The following is a 21,485-nucleotide window of genomic DNA, read 5'->3' on the forward strand; positions in this document are numbered from 1 at the left end:
ATAAAATAAATATCAAAAATATAAGTCTTTGTTTTACTATGGTTGCAAATATCAAAAAATGTCTATATGTGACACGGCACCAGAGTTAAGTTAGGGTTTTTCAAAATGCTGACACGCCGAGCTCAAAAGGTTTGCCATCACTGCCCTAGAGTGTACCGCTGCTGACTTGAAAAGCAATTCTCGCTGATTGAACAGCAGATAATGACTAAGACTAGTCACATATGAATCCTATGCTTTGTGTTACTATAGAATCAAGAATGGACTATTCAGTAATGAATTCTCTTTCTACATTTTAAAATCCCATTGTATATAAAAATTCTCTATACAACTCATGTCATATTGCAATATAAAAATAATTAGAAAATGTACAGTATATCTTAAATTTTTGTGTCTACAATAAAAACAGGCAATGTCTTCCAGTTCAAGCGTACTGTAGTATTACTGTTGTTGATGTGAGTTCCCAATATGTTAGGCTCTTGACTGGGGTTGTTTTCAAAGTGACTGTGTAGTGCAGATCATGGTCTCCACAGGATGCCCTCTGGGTATCTAGGACCCTAAACTCTTTGGGACACTTTCCCATTCAAGGGCTTAGAGAGTAGTTCTGTCTTGCCAGGATTGTACACACTCTGGCTCCTGCCTTATTATTCCCTCTCGGGAGCTTTATTCTCATGTGACTTCATGATTAATGCACAGCCTTCTATCTGTTATGCTTTTGTTTCCTTAGTTGGCAAAAATCTGTATGTACTAGTAACCTAGGCACCAGGTTCCTGGCTGGGCTGCTGTAAGCCCAGTTATTTAACTCACTAAAAACAAATCACTTTTCAGAGACAGTCTCCTGTAGTTTTAACCCACAAGAGATATGTGGTTTGAGTGAGTGGGAGGAAACACTCAATAGCTAGTAAAATCAGAATTCCTTGGATTGAGAAGTTCTAAGTGCTGTCTCTGTTTGCTGTTGAAAATGAAATTGGTTATAACATGTTGTTTTTATGGCTTATATTTTTATTACCTGTCTCCTTCTTCAGATTGCATGCTTCTTGGCTGCAGGGGTTTCATAGCAGCCTTTCTGCCTCCTTAGCTTCTCACAATGGTCAGTGCTTATAAAATGTAGGGGGTAATGCGAAGTGTCAGAGAAAGCCTTGCTTATGTGGGTCCTAAAGAGAAAAAGATAGTTTATTACTAATTGGCTTAAGTAGAAAGGTCTGGAAATATTTCTAATTTCTGTGGTGCATTAGCTTGCTTTTTAAATAGGGTCTGCTCTCCACAAATTACTTGTGGAGTAAAATTACAAATTACTTGGTGGTTCAAAGTGATCATTTTTAACATTGATTATTCTAACAATACTAGAGGCCCAGTGCACAAATTCATGCACCAGTGGGGTCCCTCAGCCTGGCCTGCGGGATCGGGTTGAAACCGGCTCTCTGACATCCCCTGAGGGGTCTCGGATTGTGAGAGGGTGCAGGCCAGGCCAAGGGACCCCACTGGTGCATGAATGGGGCCGGGAAGGGACTTGGGAGGTTGGCCAGCCAGCTGGGGAGGGACCACGGGAGGGCTCCAGGGCATGTCTGGCCCATCTCGCTCAGTCCCATTTGGCCAGACCCCAGCAGCAAGCTAACCTACCAGTCAGAGCGTCTTCCCCCTGGTGGTCAGTGCATGCCATAGTGAGCGGTTGAGCAGTCTTAGCATATCATTAGCATATTATGCTTTGATTGGTTGAACGGAAAACTGGACACTTAGCATACTAGGCTTTTATTATATAGGATTGTAGCATGGCAATAAGTCCAAGCTGTTGGACTTAAGTTTTCAGTTTATATCTAAGTATAGATCTTTGTGAAATAAGAAACAAAAGTCATTTGATCCATGATATTTACAAAAATTAAGGACATGTGAGTAAGGAGGCAGGTAATGCCTTGTGACATACTGTAGTAAAATAATAACTCAGAGAATCTTTTTGATACTTGTATGTTAATTCCCTTTTTTCTCTAGGATATTTCCTGGTTTGATGATAAGGAAAACAGCACAGGAGCCTTGACAGCAATATTAGCCACAGATATAGCACAAATTCAAGGAGTATGTATATTGCTTTTGTTTTTTTAAATGGCATATGTATGTGGTATGCATGTATGCACATGTGTCTGTGCATATACATGAGCTATACAGAGATGACCCACATCTTTAAGGAGACCAGGTAAGTCCCAGGGCTAAAAAGAGATCTCAGTAAAAGGTGTAAGGAAGTTTTAATAAAAGAAGAAAGTTTAGCCCAGCCAGTGTGGTTCAGTGGTTGAGTGTCAACTCAAGAACCAGGAGGTCATGGTTTGATTCCCAGTCGGGGCACATGCCTGGGTTGCGGGCTCGATCCCCAGTGGGAGGCATGCAGGAGGCAACTGATTGATGATTCTCTGTCATCATTGATGTTTCTACCTCTCTCTCCCTTCCATTTCTCTCTCTGAAATCAATAAAAACATTTTTTAATTTAAAAAGAACATTTAGTTTTTTCTTCTCCCCAATAAATAAGACCTTACTTACCATAATGTCTAACAAGTTAGATTCATGTGCACATCTGGAAATGATTCTGTACTAGTTGTTATACAGATCAAGTTAGAGATATGTGTAATAATGACTGGTCATGTTATATATAAACAAAATATTTATGCACCATATTCAAAATTGATGACAGAATGACCAGTATAATGTATGTCAAAGTGATGCTTAAATAAGTATGGGGAGTACAGTAGTATGGAAGAGATAAATAATAATTTATTAATTTTCTTCCAGTTATTTTAGAAAGTTAACCTTTGATCACAAGTGGGATTTCAACTATAATTGAGAAAATGAGTGCAAAACAAGTTTTCACACTTTTAACTTAAATGAGGTAAAGCTTCTAATCTCTTTGTTAAAACAAGAACTCTAGCAGTTATAGTATCCTTTTTCCTTATCATCAATGTGGGAGAAAAGGAAAGTTAATGATGCACCTCTCTCTGAATGACAAAATCTTAAAAGTATTTTTATTTACAAATATTAAAATGTCAATTACAGCCGAAACTGGTTTGGCTCAGTGGATAGAGCATCAGCCTGCGGACTGAAAGGTCCCAGGTTCGATTCCGGTCAAGGGCATGTACCTGGGTTGCGGGCACATCCCCAGTAGGAGGTGTGCAGGAGGCAGCTGATCGATGTTTCTCTCTCTCATCGATGTTTCTGATTCTCTATCTCTCTCCCTTCCTCTCTGTAAAAAATCAATAAAATATATTTTTAAAAAAATAATAATTTTAAAAAAATGTCAATTACAGCATTGCTGCCAGAGCAACAAATTATCAGCTGAAACAGCCCATCAAAATTGCATTTTATAGAGGCTATTTCCACAGGATATAGCCATTATTCTAACTTATGTAACTTCCTGAAGACCTTATTCAATATATAGATACAAGGGCAGATTTCTATTACCAGAGAATAGAACAAGTTGGTTACAGCTGTGAATATTCCAGTGCATCCATATTGGTTTGGAAAAGTATTTTAATCATTTAGAAAGAGTCAAGAGGAAAGGGGCATCACCTTCATCTTTTCCCAAAACTCTCTTTGATAATGTTGAAGGCAGGGCTCTAAATTTCATTAGATAGTATTTAAATATTAAAATAGGGTTGCGCAGTTAAATTTTACTGGCATAAGTGGGGAAAATGATAGGTAGAATTTCACGTACTAAAGTAATGGGCATAGAATTAATAGCAAAAATAGAATTATGTAAATGACAATGTCTTTTTTTAGAAATTCCAGGGTTCACCTCTTTAGACAGAAATATTAGTCTCTATAATTCCATTTGAATCCCCATTCTACACAATTTGCTGTTTTCTTCTTTACTGTGGGAATATGTTTTTCTTACTATCTATCATTTAGATCTTTTAAGAATTCAGTGAAAAGGCATTCTTACTGGCAGCTGTATTTTATATGTGAGCCATCTTCTCTTTTAGCAAGTATTTACTTTAACAAAAGAACAGATTAGGATTGAAAGACCAACATTGTTTTCCTTAAATTAATTAGTTGTTTCTAATAAATAGTGTTGTCTCTCATCAAGAGAAATTAATGAGAATATGTGTGAGCCTAATTCCATATAAGCATCTGACTAATACAATTTGATCACTTGAAACTTTGTTGCAATTGTAAATGTTGGTCTCATAATAACATTTGGACAGATCATTTTCATTGAATGAGAAGAAGTAGCTAGAGAAAAATGGTTAGAATACTGATGGTAGATTTTAAAATTACTGAATTTAAAAATCAAAACAGCCAATGAAGGATTTCAAGAGCGAGACTGTGTCTACTAGCATGTAATTCACATAAGTCCTTGCTTTGCCGTATAAAGATAAATTCATATCTAACATGAATGGATACTCTTTTTATCTAAGGAGGAATTATTTATCAGTCCTATTTGTCCACTATTTCTTTTCTCACAAAGGCACACTACCCTATGAAATAATTCAGGGTCATATTTCCTATCATAGCAATTTAAGACATATTCATCTCAGTTTCTTCATCATCTAATTTCAGTTATATTTTATTTTATCAAATGTGTTAGGGGGAATGTTGATAAAATAGTTCCTTAATAATAATAAATATTATTTTGAAATATTTACTAATGACCAAAAAATATATGCCCCTGGCCATTTTTAGAAACTCTAATACTTTGAGAGCCATGAAAAACACATGTTAGTAAAATAAAGTAATAGGACAGCATGATTCCTGAAATAGTTCAACAAATACAACTAATTTAGCTGTTCTTATTTCAGCCTAAGGACATAGTGTATTTCCAGTATATCTGTCAAGAGAGTATTTTCTGTGTAAAATGTAGTTTTACTAAAGGTATAAGGCCATTTTAGATCCTTTGGAAGACTAGATTCCACAAAATTACGAAGATATTATTGCTGTATCTTTTAGCAACCCCTTTTCATCAACCAAAAGTCTTATCTCGTTTTTGTCCACAAGGAAGTATATTATTGACACTACACTTGATGTAATACTGACAGACACAAATATAAGTTACAAGAATTCTTCTCATCATAAATATGATTATACTGCCCAAAGAAATAAAAAAACTCATTAATTCCAAAAGCCCAATGAATTGATTAAGTATAACTAGGTCAGTGGTCGGCAAACTCATTAGTCAACAGAGCCAAATATCAATAGTACAACGATTGAAATTTCTTTTGAGAGCCAAATTTTTTAAACTTAAATTATAGAGGTAGGTACATTGTTATTAACTTAATTAGGGCACTCCTAAGCTGGCCTTTGCTAAAAACGGACGCGACTAGCACTAACCACTGCACAATGAGACTGCTGACTGACTGGCTCACTCAACTCGTGCATGAATCATGTGCGACTCCCCTGCGCTGTGTATCCCACGGGCCACCTGGGCCGCGTCTCCCGGCGCCTGACCCACCGACCAACCAACACCCCCCACTTCTTCTAACTCCACTTCTTCAAAATAGACTTGCCCAGGCCGAAAACCGACTTCTGCGCATGGGCCAAGAAGTTTCAATCGCACTGTATGTGCACGCCTGCACGTGGTATTTTGTGGAAGAGCCACATTCAAGGGGCCAAAGAGCGGCATGTGGCTCGCGAGCCGTGGTTTGCCAACCATTGAACTAGGTTATCATTACATGGACAATAGTGACCTCATTTCTTGACTTAACATTTTGACATGGGAAATACATAAAACAGCTTGTCATTAATTGTGATTCAAAGAATGTTAGTAGGGTGGAGGGGGATGGGAGAGGGCAATGGGGGGGCGGACAGGACATATGTAATACTTTCAACAATAAAGATTTATAAAAAAATTTTAGTAATCATCAAAATAACTTTAGTATAAGTGTGGCATATAATCAAAATGACTTTATCATAGCATAAATTAGACATATAATTTCTGTTTTGCCTTCATTTAGAGGCATTATCAAATCTACAGCAGCAGAAGCTAATATCCAAAGCCATACTGATTAAAAGTGGTTCTTCTTGTAAAGAAAAATTTTAATCTCAGCTCTGAACTCAAAATATTGCAATGAAACTACCACTGCTAACCCCTCAAACAATTGTGTGGTAAGGCAAGTCAAGATAGTCAGCTTCTGTTTTTGACAAAAACGGAAATAAAGATGGTTAAGTTTATAAGAGCAAGTGAACATCATCATCATCAGACTGGTCCAATAATGTGTGATAAATTCAATGATTTTCCACTAAATACTTGCTGATGAATAATATGGTGAATAACAATATTAAACACCTTATATTTTCACATATATTTGTCCAACCAAGTCTTTTTTTCTGCTCTACAAATATTTTTCATCACCATCAGTTACAATACATCTTAGCAGATTCCACTTCAGGTGTACTGACTTAGGTTTTTCTCAACTTCTTTGAAAATATTCTCACCTGTAGTTGTTCCATGCAGATTACTCATTGAAGTTAACTTTTCAGTCACTTCAAACTCAGCATTGGCTCCTCAAAAAACCCACAGTTGAGCAATATCAGTAACATATGTCAACCCATCAAGAGCCAGGTAAAGCTAATCAAAATAATCCACCTTGGTTTTTAATTGACTATTGTTATTGCCGACAAAGTTCTCAGCTTTTTGAGCAACTTTTCTCACCAAAACACTAATCATCTGATGTAAGTTTGTGCTCTCTAAACAAATTTTTTTCCACTGCAGCAAACACAATTTAATTAACTCATTATCCATAAATGACTTTATTTGCTTAGCTAACAAATGAGCCACTCAGAAACTTAATTTCAGCCTCATTTTCACTTTTTAGTTTTATGAAGAAATTATGCTAAGATGAGATACTTCACTTAAATTTTCTAATTTTTCTGAATGTTGCTTTTCTATGAATTAGGAATATTGTGATGAGTGCTTAGTCTGGTAATGTTGATGTATTTTGTACATTTTTAATACTATACAGTGTCATGGCATCATAAACACAATGCTATGGCACCTAATTATAACACAAAGTAACCCACAGTCCATTGTTCCTTAAAAGCAGGACATTCAAAGTCTTTTCCTTTCTTTTTTTGAGATGTTGAAAATGCACTAGTAATTTTTTAAAATTAGGATAAAATGTCAGTATAGCAATACATGTGGCACTCAACATGCTGTCAAATTGTAATCACCTCACAGATTTGTCACACGCTGAGCAGCAGTACAAAGTAAGGAGAGTGACACATAAGGTTTCTCTAGCAACTACTCAACTCCATCATTATAGCACTAAGACAGTCACAGACAACAGGTTCCAGTGAAAGTTTATTCCTAGACACTGAAATTTTCATTTGTAGAATTTGATATGGGTCTTTCTGATATCTGCATTATCTCTTAACTTTGAAATATATATTATCTATATATATAAAAGCCTAGGCGACCAAACAACTGAGTGACCGGTGGACCAGTCGCTATGATGCACACTGACCACCAGGGGACAGACACTCAACGCACAGGATCGGGCTCCCTCCTGTCTGGATTGGGCCTGCGGGGATCAGGCCAAACCCTGCTATCTAACATCCCCTGAGGAATCCCAGATTGTGAAAGGGCGCAGGCCAGGCCAAGGGACCCCACCAGTGCATGAATCCATGCACCAGGCCTCTAGTACAATAATAATAACTTTTAACATCATTGTCTGCTAACTCTAACATTTGTGTCCATTTTGGGTCAGTTTTAATTTATTGCTTTTTATGCTCATTGTGGGTTTTATTTTACTGCTTTTTGCATATCTGCAATTTTGACACACTAAATTTAACATTTTTGAGTGCTATATATTTTTGTATTTTTATATATCTGGTTTTGTTCTGAGATGCAATTACGTTACCTTAGAAACAGTTTGATCCACTTGGGTCTTGATTTTAAGGTTTATTAGTTAGGACTACAGCCTACTATTGAAGCAAAATCCTTCTACATATTCTATTCAACATTGTGAATCATGAGGTTTTCTGGTCTATTCCCAGCCACCATTCCCAGCCCTCACACATATATTACTCAGCTAAGTATTGAAGGAGGACCTTCTGCAGATATCCAGATTTCTCTTTCCGTATACCTCTCTTTGGTGTTCTCTGCAACATATTCTAGCTTTCTTCCATGACCTCTCCAGAGCTCAGCTACATTTACTCAAGTTAGGGCTCTACTCTGTTGGGCTCTGTCATAATTAACCACTTCTAATCTGAAGCCTGATTGCTCTTTCAAGGGGTAAGCTAGGATAATCATAGAGCTCACCTACTTTGTTCCCCATCTCTGCCCTTGACTGCCTTAAGTTCAGTACCTTGAAAACCACTGGTTCATAGTTTTGTCTATTTTTTGTTTGTTTTAGATGGGAGCATAAAACCATTCCAATACTCCATGTTAGCCAAAAGCAGAAATCCGATATATAGAACTTTATTTCTACAATTGTGTACTGAGTTTCCTTCCCTTTATTTTTTTACACTAGCCATTCCTCTTTGTATACTGTCATTTTCTTAGAAAAGTTGTATTCCTCACATTTACCATAGTACCTAAGAATTGAAATATACTCTATAAGTAATTATTATCTAAAGAATTATTTAATCATGATTTTCTGCTCTTAATTTCCAAGAAAAAAACAACTGTATTTTGTGCATGTTTCTAAAGGATCTAAGGAAGTTTCATTACACTTATTCTGATTCCAGTTCTAAATTCATTCAAGAGGTACATTATTTCTCTAGATCTTTAAGACCATTTTCCATTAGTTCTTACAGCATTTTTCAAAGCCAAATGTCTGTTATTTTCTATTAATTCTTCATGAAACAGGACAAATATATTCAGACTTTTTTTGTTCTACCTCCATCACCAAAAGGCAAGGTTTGTGGCCTGTTCTTAGCTGAAATGACTAAACATTTCAAGAAGTTTCTGGTAGCTTAAACTAAAATACCATATAAAAAGGTATATAATCTTATTTTTAAGCAGCAGATTAGTACACAAATGGAAACCAAAACACTTTGCAAGTTACTTTGTAGAAAAGTATGTGCCAACAAACACTCAAGTAGAGGACTATCTCACCAAAAATTAGTCAGATTTACATTTAAATGTTTTGAGAAATGAGGTTGATATGCATGGTCTTTAAACTAATTTGAAGTGACCATCAAATGTTTATTTTGTCTGGCTCAATTAGTATCTCTACCTCTACCTCTTTCTCCAACACACTGCATAATTTAATACATAAAAACATTTATCTCCTCATCCTTAAACTCTCAGAGATGTAAGTCAGCATTAAGTACCAAATGATATTCCTACTTCAGTCTCATAGGCTTAGAGCTCATGTTTAATACCCTAAGACACTTAAAATAGGTTTCTGTCTACCTTAATTTTCAGTATTTAGTGATTGATTTGCTATTTGCTGTTGTTTGTTTTTACTTTTTTGGAGTTTTCTTTGATAGCTTAGTGAGAAATTGGGAAATAGTGGATCGTTGCCAAATGCAGTCTTGAAACTGAAGCCACAAAAGATTTTTTAGGAATGAGGCAGAGAAAGGGCTCTTTTATTATTGTTTTTTTAATGACAATACTAACTTGGGAGTACTTGAGTGAAAATTTATATGACCTTTTTTTAAAAATATGTATATGTTTTATTGATTTCAGAGAGGAAGAGAGAGGGAAAGAGAGAAACATTAATGATGAGAGAGAATCATTGATCGGCTTGCCTCCTGCCCACCCCCTGCTGGGGATCTGCAACCCTGGCATGTGCCCTTGACTGAAATCAAACCTGGGACCTTTCATTCTGCAGGCCAACACTCTATCCACTGAGCCAAACTAGCTAGGGTTGATATGATCTTTTAGAGAAGCAATTTGACACTAGCTACCAAGAATGTAAGAACACATACTGTTTTACATATGACTTCAGACTAAGAATTTAACAGTAGAAAATAAAATATAAGCACAAAGACTTCACACAAAGGTGCTCATTATATCTTCATCATTAATAGTGAAAACTAGGAAACAACCTAAATATTTTTGAATACTAATTATAATGATTCAGGAAAAAGCTTGTAGTATAATGTAAAGGGATAAAAGCAGGATAGAAAAAGCTACATACATATAATAATCCTAACTTGAATATGTATCTATGTCTAGAGGGATGTAAGTTTTAGCATTATCTAAATCTTTTCCAATTGTCATACTTTCATGATCAGAGCAAAATATATTTTAAAATGTGATTTAAGCCCTGGCCAGGTAGTGCAGTTGCTTAGAGCATAGTCCCAGTAGGCCAAGGTTGCAGGTTTGATCCCTGTCAGGGCACCAAAAAAAGAAGGAAAAAAAAACTGAATTGATATCTTGGTTGATTATAGTTGTGTTTCTATGTAAATAAGGGTCTCATTTTTATCAGAAGAATTTAACATTTTGTTAATTATGTTTCACATGTCCTATGTTGATTCATAAGGCATGTAGTTCCTAGAAAATAGTTGTAAAGATATTTCTATTTAAATTTTTTAAAAATTTCTTTTGTACCATGATGTTTCCAACTCCTTTTCTACTTTGATATTGTTTCTTTAGACTTTGCATAGTGAGACCAAGTTATAAAGTGCAGAAGGGAATGTAAGACATCATATCCAAAGTGTACATTTTAATGAATGTCCTCAATTATTCCATTCAACTCCACCATGGCATCGTGGCTAAGAGTGTCAGTCTTCCATCAGTGCAGGGGGAGGGCAGGACTGGGGTTATAGCCCACATACCGTGAGTGGGCATCCATGTGTGGCAGCAGCCTGGTGTGGGAATGCAGAGCCAGAGCAGAGTGAGGCAGATGCCCATGCAGGGCAGAAGCAGCGGCCATGATAGCAGAATGGTTATATACAGAGGGATTGATCACATGAGTCAATTAAAGAAAATGAGAGCCAGGTTTCTCACTGCTGAAAGGGGGACAACAAATGTTGGAAGGAAGAATGCTGAAAATAACCTTGTGGTGTTGGATTGGAACTGTATTGATGTGAACTCACACATTTCAAAAATATAACTAGAGAAATAAATGTAGATTTAATGTGTGCATGCATCTGTACACACACACACACACACACACACACACACACACACACACTCTCCAGTTCTAGCCACTGACATTTCACTAATAATGAGCACAATTGGCACCATATATTGACTTCTAAATCACATTCTCCACTAAAAGGAACCAAGACTCCTTGGAGAAGACAGATTCCAGGAGTAGGGACTGGAAAATCTTTTTGTGTCAGAAAATATTTAAAGCATGATAGGAATATGTCAAAGAACAACAATATTGGACATAAGGTAGATAAATAAAGCATAATGAGTCCATAGCACAGGACATTTTTAAAATATGGGTATTACTTAATCCCTAAATATAAATTCAAAGTTAAAATCTAAGTATAAATCCTAAAAAAGAAAGCCTACCTTGTTTTTCAAGAAACTATAATAGCAATTCTTACAAATTTTAGATTAACTTTTTTTTTTTACAAAATATGTCTGATTATAGGCAACAGGTTCAAGGATTGGTGTCTTAACACAAAATGCAACTAACATGGGACTGTCCATTATTGTGTCCTTCATATATGGATGGGAGATGACACTCTTGATTCTGAGTATTGCTCCAGTACTTGCTCTGACGGGAATGATTGAAACCTCAGCAATGGTTGGATTTGCCAACAAGGATAAACAAGAATTTAAGCATGCTGGAAAGGTAAAACAAAGACTGTTATTATCATCATAACATTTTAAGAGAAAACAATCAGAGCTCCCATCTTTATAATATGCTAATTTCTTTCCTTAGGAATCTGTAAAGTGGTATATATGTATTGAAATGACACATACAAGTCAAAGATGGGGTATAGACCTTTTATAGCAATAGGGTACATGATTTAGACCATGAACTCTGGAGTCAAGTTGGTTGAATTAGAATCCACATTCTATCACTAACAAATGTGTGATACAAGCAAGTATGTCAACATTTCTGGACTTCAATTTCTTCATCTGTAAAGTGGGAATAATAGTATCCACTCATACATTTTTAAATTACACAAAACACTTAGCATTGTTATATGCAGAACACTTAGAATAGTATCTGGACCCAGCATGTCAAACTCACGGCCTATTTGCATGTGGCCCACAACAAATATTTTGCGGCCTAGCCAATATAACGATATGTAAGAAATGTTTTAATAAAAATTTTGTAACTTAATTTTTATAATATTCTGTTACATGTAATTATTAATAACGAACTACAAAATTCGCTAATGACTGATTACTATAATTGTGTTGCATTCATTTCCCTTACGCACCGCACTGCCTCACCATTTCTCTCCACTAATAATAGCAGCAAATATTTTAGCAGCCGATTGCTACGTCATTAGTCTTGTACTGCAAGCATGTCAAACTTAAAGGCGAACACGGTCCAAATAAACAAGGTTTAAGTTTATGTAGGCCACAAAAAAACAAAAGCTTCAATTTTCATAGAAACGTAGGTTTATTTCAATAGAGACATGCTGAATATAAAGGGCTGCAATAAATGAATAATCGTTAACATAAAATAATAGAACATTTTAATAAAAATTAATATTCTTTCTTGAACATTAACTTACCAGACACGGAATAACTACACAAATTAATAAGTGTAACGCAAATAAACCTATTTTTCTTGTTCTCTGAAAGCGAAATGTTTCCTGTTGCGCACACCAAACAAGTCAGTACAAGACTAATGACGTGGCAATCAGCTTCTAAAATATTCGCTGCTAGTATTAGTGGAGAGAAATGGTGTGCCTGCGTGTAAGGCGCGTAAGGGAAATGAATGCAACACGATTACAGTAATCAGTCATTAGTGAACATTCTAGTTCGTTATTAATAATTCTGTATAACAGGATATTGTAAAAATTAAGTTATGAAATTTTTATTAAAACGTTTTTTACATACTATTATATTGGCTGGGCCGCAATAATATTTGTTGTGGGCCACATGCGCCCATGGGCCGTGAGTTTGACATGCTTGTTGTACTGACTTGTTTGGTGTGCACAACAGGAAATGTTTCGCTTTTGAAGAACAAGAAAAATAGGTTTATTTGCGTTACGCTTATTAATTTGTGCGGTTATTCAGTGTCTGGTAAGTTAATGTTCAAGAAAAAATATTAATTTTTATTAAAATGTTCTATTATTTTATGTTAATGATTACTCATTTATTTTAGCCCTTTGTATTCAGCATGTCTCTATCAAAATAAACCTATGTTTCTATGAAAATTGAAGCTTTTGTTTTTTTGCGGCCCACATAAATTTAAACCTTGTTTATTTGGCCCATATTAGCCTTTGAGTTTGACATGCTTGATGTGGACAGTAAGTATTCAGTAATGTCAGCCATTGTTACTGTTACAATCTCATGGGGGATTGCTAACATGTGATTCCTTATTCTCTGATTACTGAATAATTACATTTTCTTGAACAATTCTGGGTATTTTATTTTTCAAAAGAAAGAAGAAATATAAGATTTATTGCATACAAAGTGGTGCACTTTTTTTAATTGATAGTGACTAAGACAAGGTTTTAGACAAGAACTATTTTTATGCTGAGCAATTTAATTTCTTGAAAAATGCTTTGATATATTTAAGCTTTCAGGATCAATTATATCCATAAAAATAATAATTATATTGGGGATTGAGGGAAACATTAGTACTGTATCATTACATCTAACAATTGAAAGGGGTGTCATTTGGTTTAATCAGGCAACCAAAGTAGGACTCCCTTGTACAACATCCCTGTCAACCTGTCAAGTGTCCATCCATCTCTACCCACCCATTCTCTCCAGGGGCAGGCAAGGCAGTACATTACTTTCCCAGTTCTTTTTTTCTTTCTTCTTTTTTCTTTTCTTTTCTTTTGTGTGTGTGTGTGTGTGTGTGTGTGGCCTTCCCTCCTACTCTCCTTGACTTTCATTTTGGTACAGGTCCAAAGCCTGTTTCTTATTACTGCCTTTTGGATGATGCATCAGATAAACAAGAAGTCTTATCTTGGCCATCCATCCCCAAGTCTTTAAGCTGTTCTCAAGATATGGTTGCAGAGATCTTTATAACACTGGTAAATATCCTCTGAATATGAAAATGATTTTAATATCACTTATGGTTGCCCAACCAGTGTGGCTCAGTGGTTGAGCATTGACCTATGAACCAGGAGGTCACAGTTCAATTCTTGGTCAGGGCACATGCCCAGGTTGTGGGCTCGATCCCCAGTAGGGGGCATGCAGGAGGCAGCTGATCACTAATTCTCATCATTGATGTTTCTATCTCCCTCTCCCATCCTCTCTGAAATCAATAAAAATATATTTATAAAAAATACATATTACTTACGGTCTGTAAAACTGACTGTGTTGCAGTTGGCATATTATAAATAGCATGAATATTCATGAAAAGGGATGCCAAGCACATGACTCATCGAAATCTGGTTTGTATGACCCTGGGGCTTTTCCACCTTTCTTGTATTAGATAAGGACCTTCGGAATGTATGCTTGGGCAGTACAGACTGAAATACTTACTATATATTTGCCTCAGACATAGTGAAAAGTTGTTTGCTTAACTCTGCCTGTATGCAAGTGATCACAACTTCCAAATCAATAGGACCCTAATTAATTATATTTTACTCATCTTAATTTTTATGTCATGAACTTTAGATGTATCTGTGCCTTTTGACTTTTCCTTTTTATTTTATTAGAGTAACCACAGAATATACAATCAATAACTTCAATAAAAAAAGGCAGTAGCATATGTAATACTCTTTGTAATACTTTAAGCAATAAAACAAAATTAAAAAAAAAAGCAGTAGCTTTCCCAGTACCTTTAAATCAGTCAATTTACCAAACATTGAAACTTCAAATATGGGCAATAAAACATGTTGCTCCTTCTTTGGTTGCATGTGTAGATTTTGACAAATCACCAAATGTTTTATTTTCAGACTTAAAATGGCCATATTAGTTTTTTTTTAAAGACTATTTTCTAAGGTTCTAAATTGATAATAGTCCTTTCTCCATTGTGAAAAATGATCACAGATTTTTAAAAATCATTTCTATTATTTTCTCAAGGTTTCAGCATTCTTCTCCATTTATCTTGCATACCACAGAATGTTACAAATTGAGGTTTCTTTGAGTTCATTTTGAAATTAATGACAATTTTGAACAAAACATCAAAATTGAGAGTAGAATCCAGATTTCCTGACTACAGTCCAGAAACCTAGTCCTTTCCTGTAACCCAAATTCTCCTTCAAAGACCATTTGGTGTCCACCTAAATCTTGCTCAGTCCCATAGCCCCCTCTGCCAATCTGGAAACAGAATGTAAAAGTAGGAAGGTTCCTTTCCAGTCAACATGTGTTCTCATGTTCCAGAAGTGAGTCTAAGCAAAAAGTCTCCTCCATTTTGGATCCCACATAATTACTCCTTTTTAAAAACTGTATAAATATGGGAAAACATTCATTATATTTTAATTAAATATTTTTTTAAGTTCACAGATATCAAAATGTGAAATGACTATAGCTTATAAAGAATTCTATAGCCATACCCATGTTCCTTTACTGCAATGTTCCTGAGCCTTTTGGTTGCTATTTGCCTTTCTGTGCTAAAATAAAATAGTTATTTATTTGATTCTCTCTACTGTCTTCTCCTTGAATTATCTCGTAATTCATAGGGCAGTTCCTTTGCATAATTACATATGAACATAATGCTCACTGATGTTTGATCCTATCCTTCTGCCTATGGAACCAGTTTAATAGAAATTCAGTGAAGATTTGACAGGAACTAAATTTAGGTCAGTGGACTAAATCTTTAAAAAATTTTCCTTGAGGCTGTTATCCTGAAATGTTATTTTCTTATCTTATTTTGGGGAAAGAAAAAAGGAAGCTAAAAAAACTCATTAGGAAAACTTACTGAGTTGATGTACTCAATATATCCCCTGTATAAATGACTGAAATTCACAACCAGGAGAATTTTACCATTATTAATTTTATTTCTCTCTTTTACTGTCCTATTTTATAAGATAGCAACTGAAGCTGTGGAGAATATACGTACAATAGTATCATTGACAAGAGAAAAAGCTTTTGAGCAAAAGTATGAGGAGACGCTTCAGACTCAGCACAGGTGATTGTAGATCCATACTGACTCCATTAACTATAGTTTGCTCCTGTAAAGGCTGTACTCCTGATGACCCCAGTGATTTGCCTGCCAATCCATTTTCTCTGGAATCTTTCCTAATAATGCCATATCATAATTTCTCATTGGGTTCACCAAGAGGAGACTAAAAGAGGAATCAAAAGCAAGCACTGTTAGAATATGTTTTAGGTCCTCCCGCATTGCCATGTGCTTTTACTAAGTGTGTAAAAGCACCTTTTCTTATTTTCCTAAAGTATGACTGGAGAAATATATTCAAGAAAAAAAAAGTGCTTAGCCTTTTAAATTGAATCTCTAAAATGTTTCACATTTTTAAAACTAATATATACATAATAAATGTGATCACCCCTTTTAATTTTAAACTAGTCATCCTCATCACATTTACTCAGTGATACTTTTTGTATTACTTTATCGGAGAGGTAGTTCTGTACTCTGTTATGCACATGCTTGTGGTTGGTACTGACCTTTAATTTCACTATTTAATCTCCTAGTGAAAGATTGGGATAGAATATATTTTAAATATTTATAAACCAGATCTCTTTCATTAACTCTTTCATTAACTGTCCTCTGACAGACTTATCTATTCATTTGAAAGTAAATAGAGGCAATTTGTTATACTGAATTAAGTGTATAGCTATAAGCCCTGGCTGGGTAGCTCAGTTGGCTAGAGCATCATCCCAATACACCAAGGTTGTGGGTCTGATTCCCAGAAAGGGCACATACACGAAGCAACCAATGACTGCATAAATAAGTGGAATAATAAAAAGATGTTTCTCTCTCAAATCAGTTTTTTTAATTTTAAATGTATAGCTATAGAGAAAATCATTACATTTTCTGTTTTCTCTATAATAATTTTTAGTAGTTAAAAAATAATTCTTAGAAAAATGTACGTCCCCTAAATAACATGTCTAATCTTCTATATTCATTACTCTACATTTATTAAAATGTTCTTGGTATACCTTATGACCCATTACTTAGTAAACTTTGTGCATTTCAGAAATACCCTGAAGAAAGCACAGATCATTGGAATCTGTTATGCATTCAGCCATGCTTTTGTATATTTTGCCTATGCAGTGGGGTTTCGATTTGGAGTCTATTTAATTCAAGCTGGACGAATGACCCCAGAGGGCATGTTCATGTAAGTTGTACAAAAATATAAACCCTGTAAATGAGTCATGTACTTAAATTGACCAGAAATGTGTCTAGTTTATAGCATTATCATTTGAATCATATATGTGGGAAAAGCATGCTGGGGAAACTTTTTAATGTTTTTCTGTTTTTTTATATATGTAAGTGTAGACTAGCTGGTAAAATACTGATAGTGATATAATCTTAATTCAGTTCCTAACTACATTGCTCCTGTTTCAGTTTATTAGAATTTGGGAATGTAGGGCGGGGTAAACTATGCCTTCTGGTCATCCATTCCTCTGGAATCTGTGAGGCTTCATGGAACTCTCAAAGTGGAGATGGTTTTATCAAATACTAGAGGCCCGGTGCATGAAATTCGTGCACGGGTAGGGTCCCTAGGCCTGGCTGGTGATCAGGGCCAATCAGGTTCCCCGCCTCCCTGCCTCCTCCTTCTCTCACTCCCTCAGCACCCCACCGCCACCACTGGTCACCCGACATGTTCCACGCCACCCCCTGATGGCCAATGCACGCCATAGCAAGCAATCGAACTCCCGGTCTCCCTGTCAAACTCCCAAGGGGACACTTTGTATATTAGCCTTTTATCTATATATATAAAACCATAATATGCAAATAGACCAGACGGGGAACAACCGAACAACCAGCCGCTATGACGTGCACTGACTACCAGGAAGTGCGTGTGGAACATGGTGGGCGTTAGCCGTGGCGGGATGGTAGAGCGGGTGAGTGGGGGTGCCAGACCAAGGGAGGGCACCAGTTGCTGTCATCAGGGCAAGCCTCTCATGATTACTAAAAATTCTTTGCTCCCACATGCCGCAGTCCCACCCAGCTTTCACACTCATTGCCAGCACCAGCCCCCCTTGCACCCACAGCTGGCACCAGAACCACCGCTCACACCTGCTGCTGGCTCCCAGTGCCAGTCCTGATCTCTCGGCGCCATCAGCAGTGCGAGCTGTGGCTGCTGGCCCCGATCACCCCTGAGGGCTTCTCCACCTCCCCCTGCTCCTGAGGAGCAATCAGGGTGGCAGCCACCTCTTGCACCCACTGATGGTGCTGGCCCTGCTCGCACCTGCTGCTGGCACTGGCCCCAGTCGCTCCGCGCCGTCAGTGGGTACAAGCGGGGCTGGTGCCATCAGCATGTGAGAACAGTGGTAGTGGGAGCAGGGCTGCTGGCAGACAGGGGACCAGGGGCCACAGCAGGAGGGGCCAGGTGGTGGCGCAGAGGATGGGCCGAGACCCGCCCTTATGCCCACTGCAGCTTCGCGGCCCACAATTCCTTTCAAGGTGCACGAATTCGTGCACTGGGCCCTTACTGTATATATAGATGACTGTAAATCATCTTCCTTCTGTCTCGTACAATCATTTCCCAGGTCTCTGCCAACTTGCCTCTTTCTCACCATCCAGGCCTCTGCTCCTAAGTGCATTCTTCAGAGAGACTTATGCTGATGGCCCTAAGTAGTCCCCTTGCCTCTCCTCATCATCACTCTCTATTCTATTACCATGTTTTATGTATAACACTTACCACTATATAAAATTACCTTTTTTGTTCCTTATTTATTGACTGCATAGACTGTAAGCTCAGGGAGAGCAGAGCCTAACCTGTTTTGGTCACTAATGACCAAATGTTGCCCTAGAACCAAAAACAAAAGCTTGGCACATAGTAGGCACATAATAAATATTTATTGAATAAATGACTAAATCAAAATAAAAGAGGAAATTTAGACTGCATAATTAAGCAGTCTAGTCATTCCTGGAAATGTGCTTCCAGAGTCAATGTTTTCACATTACTGCTGTTTTTCAGATTCTTTTATTTTTCTTCCCTTCTATATCCACACATCTAATACCAGGTACTTTGGTAGCAGGACTGGGTATAAGTCAAAGACAACTATTTATATAAAAATAGAATGTTTGTAATTGGGAGTCTACTTCTACATACTGAGATTTGTTTAGATTAAAACTAAGTAAAGAATGTTCTTAGTTAAAGGATGATACAACCTTGCCCTGGCTGATATAGTTCAGTGGTTAGAGCATTGGCTGAGTGCCCCAGTTGCCAATTGATGTATCTCTATTGATACATCTCCGTCTCTGTTTCCCTCTCTCTCCTCTCTCCTCTCTCTCTCTCTCGTCTCCCTCCCTCCCTCTCTCCTTCCCCCTCCCCCCCCTCTCCTCCTCCTCCTCCTCTCTAGGGCTCTCCCTCTCCCCCTCCTGCCACTCTCTCTAAAAAAAAAAAAAAAATCAATGGAAAAAATATCCTCGGGTGAGGATTAACAAAAAAAATAATCATACAACCGCAACATCATGCTGATCACTATCATGCCTGCAAGTGAAATCAGGCAGGATGTTTCTTGAAAAGGGCCTATGAAGATGCCAACCATTCTGTTCATATGATAATCACGATAACAACAAACCTTACTCAAGTATTAAGGATTTTTCATGCATTATCTGACTAGTCTTCTCAACTACCTTGTGAAATGTTATAATGCCCATTTTACAGATGGAGAAAATTAAGACTCAAGAAGGAAATTACCTAACTTGCCCAAAGTCACTTAATCAGCAAGTGGCAGAGCACAGACTTTAGTTCATGATTCAACATGACAGAGACTTTGCTTGGTAGACATTTCTTATTATCATCATTATGATTACTATTGTTACTAATTCTGTAGACAGTTTTGCATAGAATCTTTCTGTAAAATTATATTTTTAAAAACTTCTTACTTAGTTTTCTGAACATTTGAATATCTAGGACTGGACTGATTCTTAACATAAATGGAACACTTGTTTAATGTTATTTTATGACTCTAAAATACAAGAGCATCAAAAGGCCCCAATACAAAAATTTCTTCTTCTTCTGGTGTACCACATTTCATGAATTACTTTCATTAAATTCATAAAAAGGTTAATTTCTAGAGACAAGCATTTTAGCTCTCAGAACATATATAGAATGTTAACATAAGAGTAATGATTAATGAACACTATCACATTGGTATTTCCCAGTGTCCTGAGGAAAGAAGCAGGGGGCTATCTGAGCTAAGGCAACTAATATCACATTTTGAGTTTCAGACAACCAGTCTACAGACAAAATAAGGATACCCATACTTTTATAGTATAGGCAAAGGAGAGAGTCTCTGGGAAATATGGGTACATAGCTGTGCAAAAAATGTGAACAGATGAGGTTTGTCTTCAACATCAAAGTCTCCAATCTTCTTAGAAACCCAATGTAGCCACCAACTACCATGAATATGTCACAAGTGTCTCTTTAGATACACTAAATTACACCTGGCCTATTAGACTGTGCCTTCCAGAATCTAGGGTGATAGACAGCTTTCTATCTAATCAACTAACTGAATGGAAGAGATTACAAAGAAACTCCCTCCTACAGAATCCTCCTGAAGTAAAAAGAACTTTGTGTCATTCTCTAAATCAACAGTGTCCTAACTCACCCATCATGGAGCTGATTAAAATGCAGTCATCTGAAGCTCCCCCCACAAATCTAACCCAGATATTTGTAGATCTGGTATAGGGCCAGGAATCTACATTTTACCAAATATTCCAGATTATTCTGAGGCACAGAATCTGAGGATCACACTTTCTTTAAGAAATAGGGGTATGGGACCCTAGCCAGTTTGGCTCAGTAGAAAGAGTGTCAGCCTGTGGACTGAAGGGTCCCTGGTTCAATTCCAGTCAAGGGCACATGCCTTGGTTGCGGGCCCGATCCCCAGTGTGGGGCATGCAGGAGGCAGCTGATCAATGATTCTCTCTCATCATTGATGTTTCTATCTCTCTCTCCCTATCCCATCCTCTCTGAAATCAATAAAATATATTTTAAAAACATTTTTTTAAAGAAAGAAATAGGCCCTAACCAGTTTGGCTCAGTGGATAGAGCGTCGGCCTGCGGACTGAGGGGTCCCAGGTTCAATTCCAGTCAAGGGCATGTACCTTGGTTGCGGGCACATCCCCAGTAGGGGGTATGCAGGAGGCAACTGATCGATGTTTCTCTCTCATCGGTGTTTCTAACTCTCTATCCCTCCCCCTTCCTCTCTGTAAAATATCAATTATATATTTTAAAAAAAAGTTACAGGATAGAGCACCAAAAAAAAAAATTTAAGAAAGAAAGAAAGAAAGAAAGGAAGGAAGGAAGGAAGGAAGGCTGCTCTCCATAGTTGCTTAAAGAAGGAAGGAAGGAAGGAAGGAAGGAAGAAAGAAAGAAAGAAAGAA

The 21,485-nt window shown here is 36.9% G+C and overlaps 1 protein-coding gene across 1 annotated transcript in view; it reads left to right on the forward strand.

Annotated features, from left to right (window-relative positions):
• ABCB5 (ATP binding cassette subfamily B member 5) overlaps positions 1–21,485 on the forward strand; it is an 86,303-nt gene that overhangs the window by 55,313 nt on the left and 9,505 nt on the right. Inside the window, exons 19-22 of the mRNA XM_006085063.1 lie at positions 1,984–2,067; positions 11,472–11,675; positions 15,994–16,094; positions 17,122–17,262. Coding sequence (XP_006085125.1) covers positions 1,984–2,067; positions 11,472–11,675; positions 15,994–16,094; positions 17,122–17,262 — 530 coding nt within the window. The remainder of the gene's footprint in view (positions 1–1,983; positions 2,068–11,471; positions 11,676–15,993; positions 16,095–17,121; positions 17,263–21,485) is intronic.

Source organism: Myotis lucifugus, unplaced genomic scaffold (assembly GCF_000147115.1).
Source record: "Myotis lucifugus unplaced genomic scaffold, Myoluc2.0 scaffold_15, whole genome shotgun sequence".
Classification (NCBI taxonomy): domain Eukaryota; kingdom Metazoa; phylum Chordata; class Mammalia; order Chiroptera; family Vespertilionidae; genus Myotis; species Myotis lucifugus.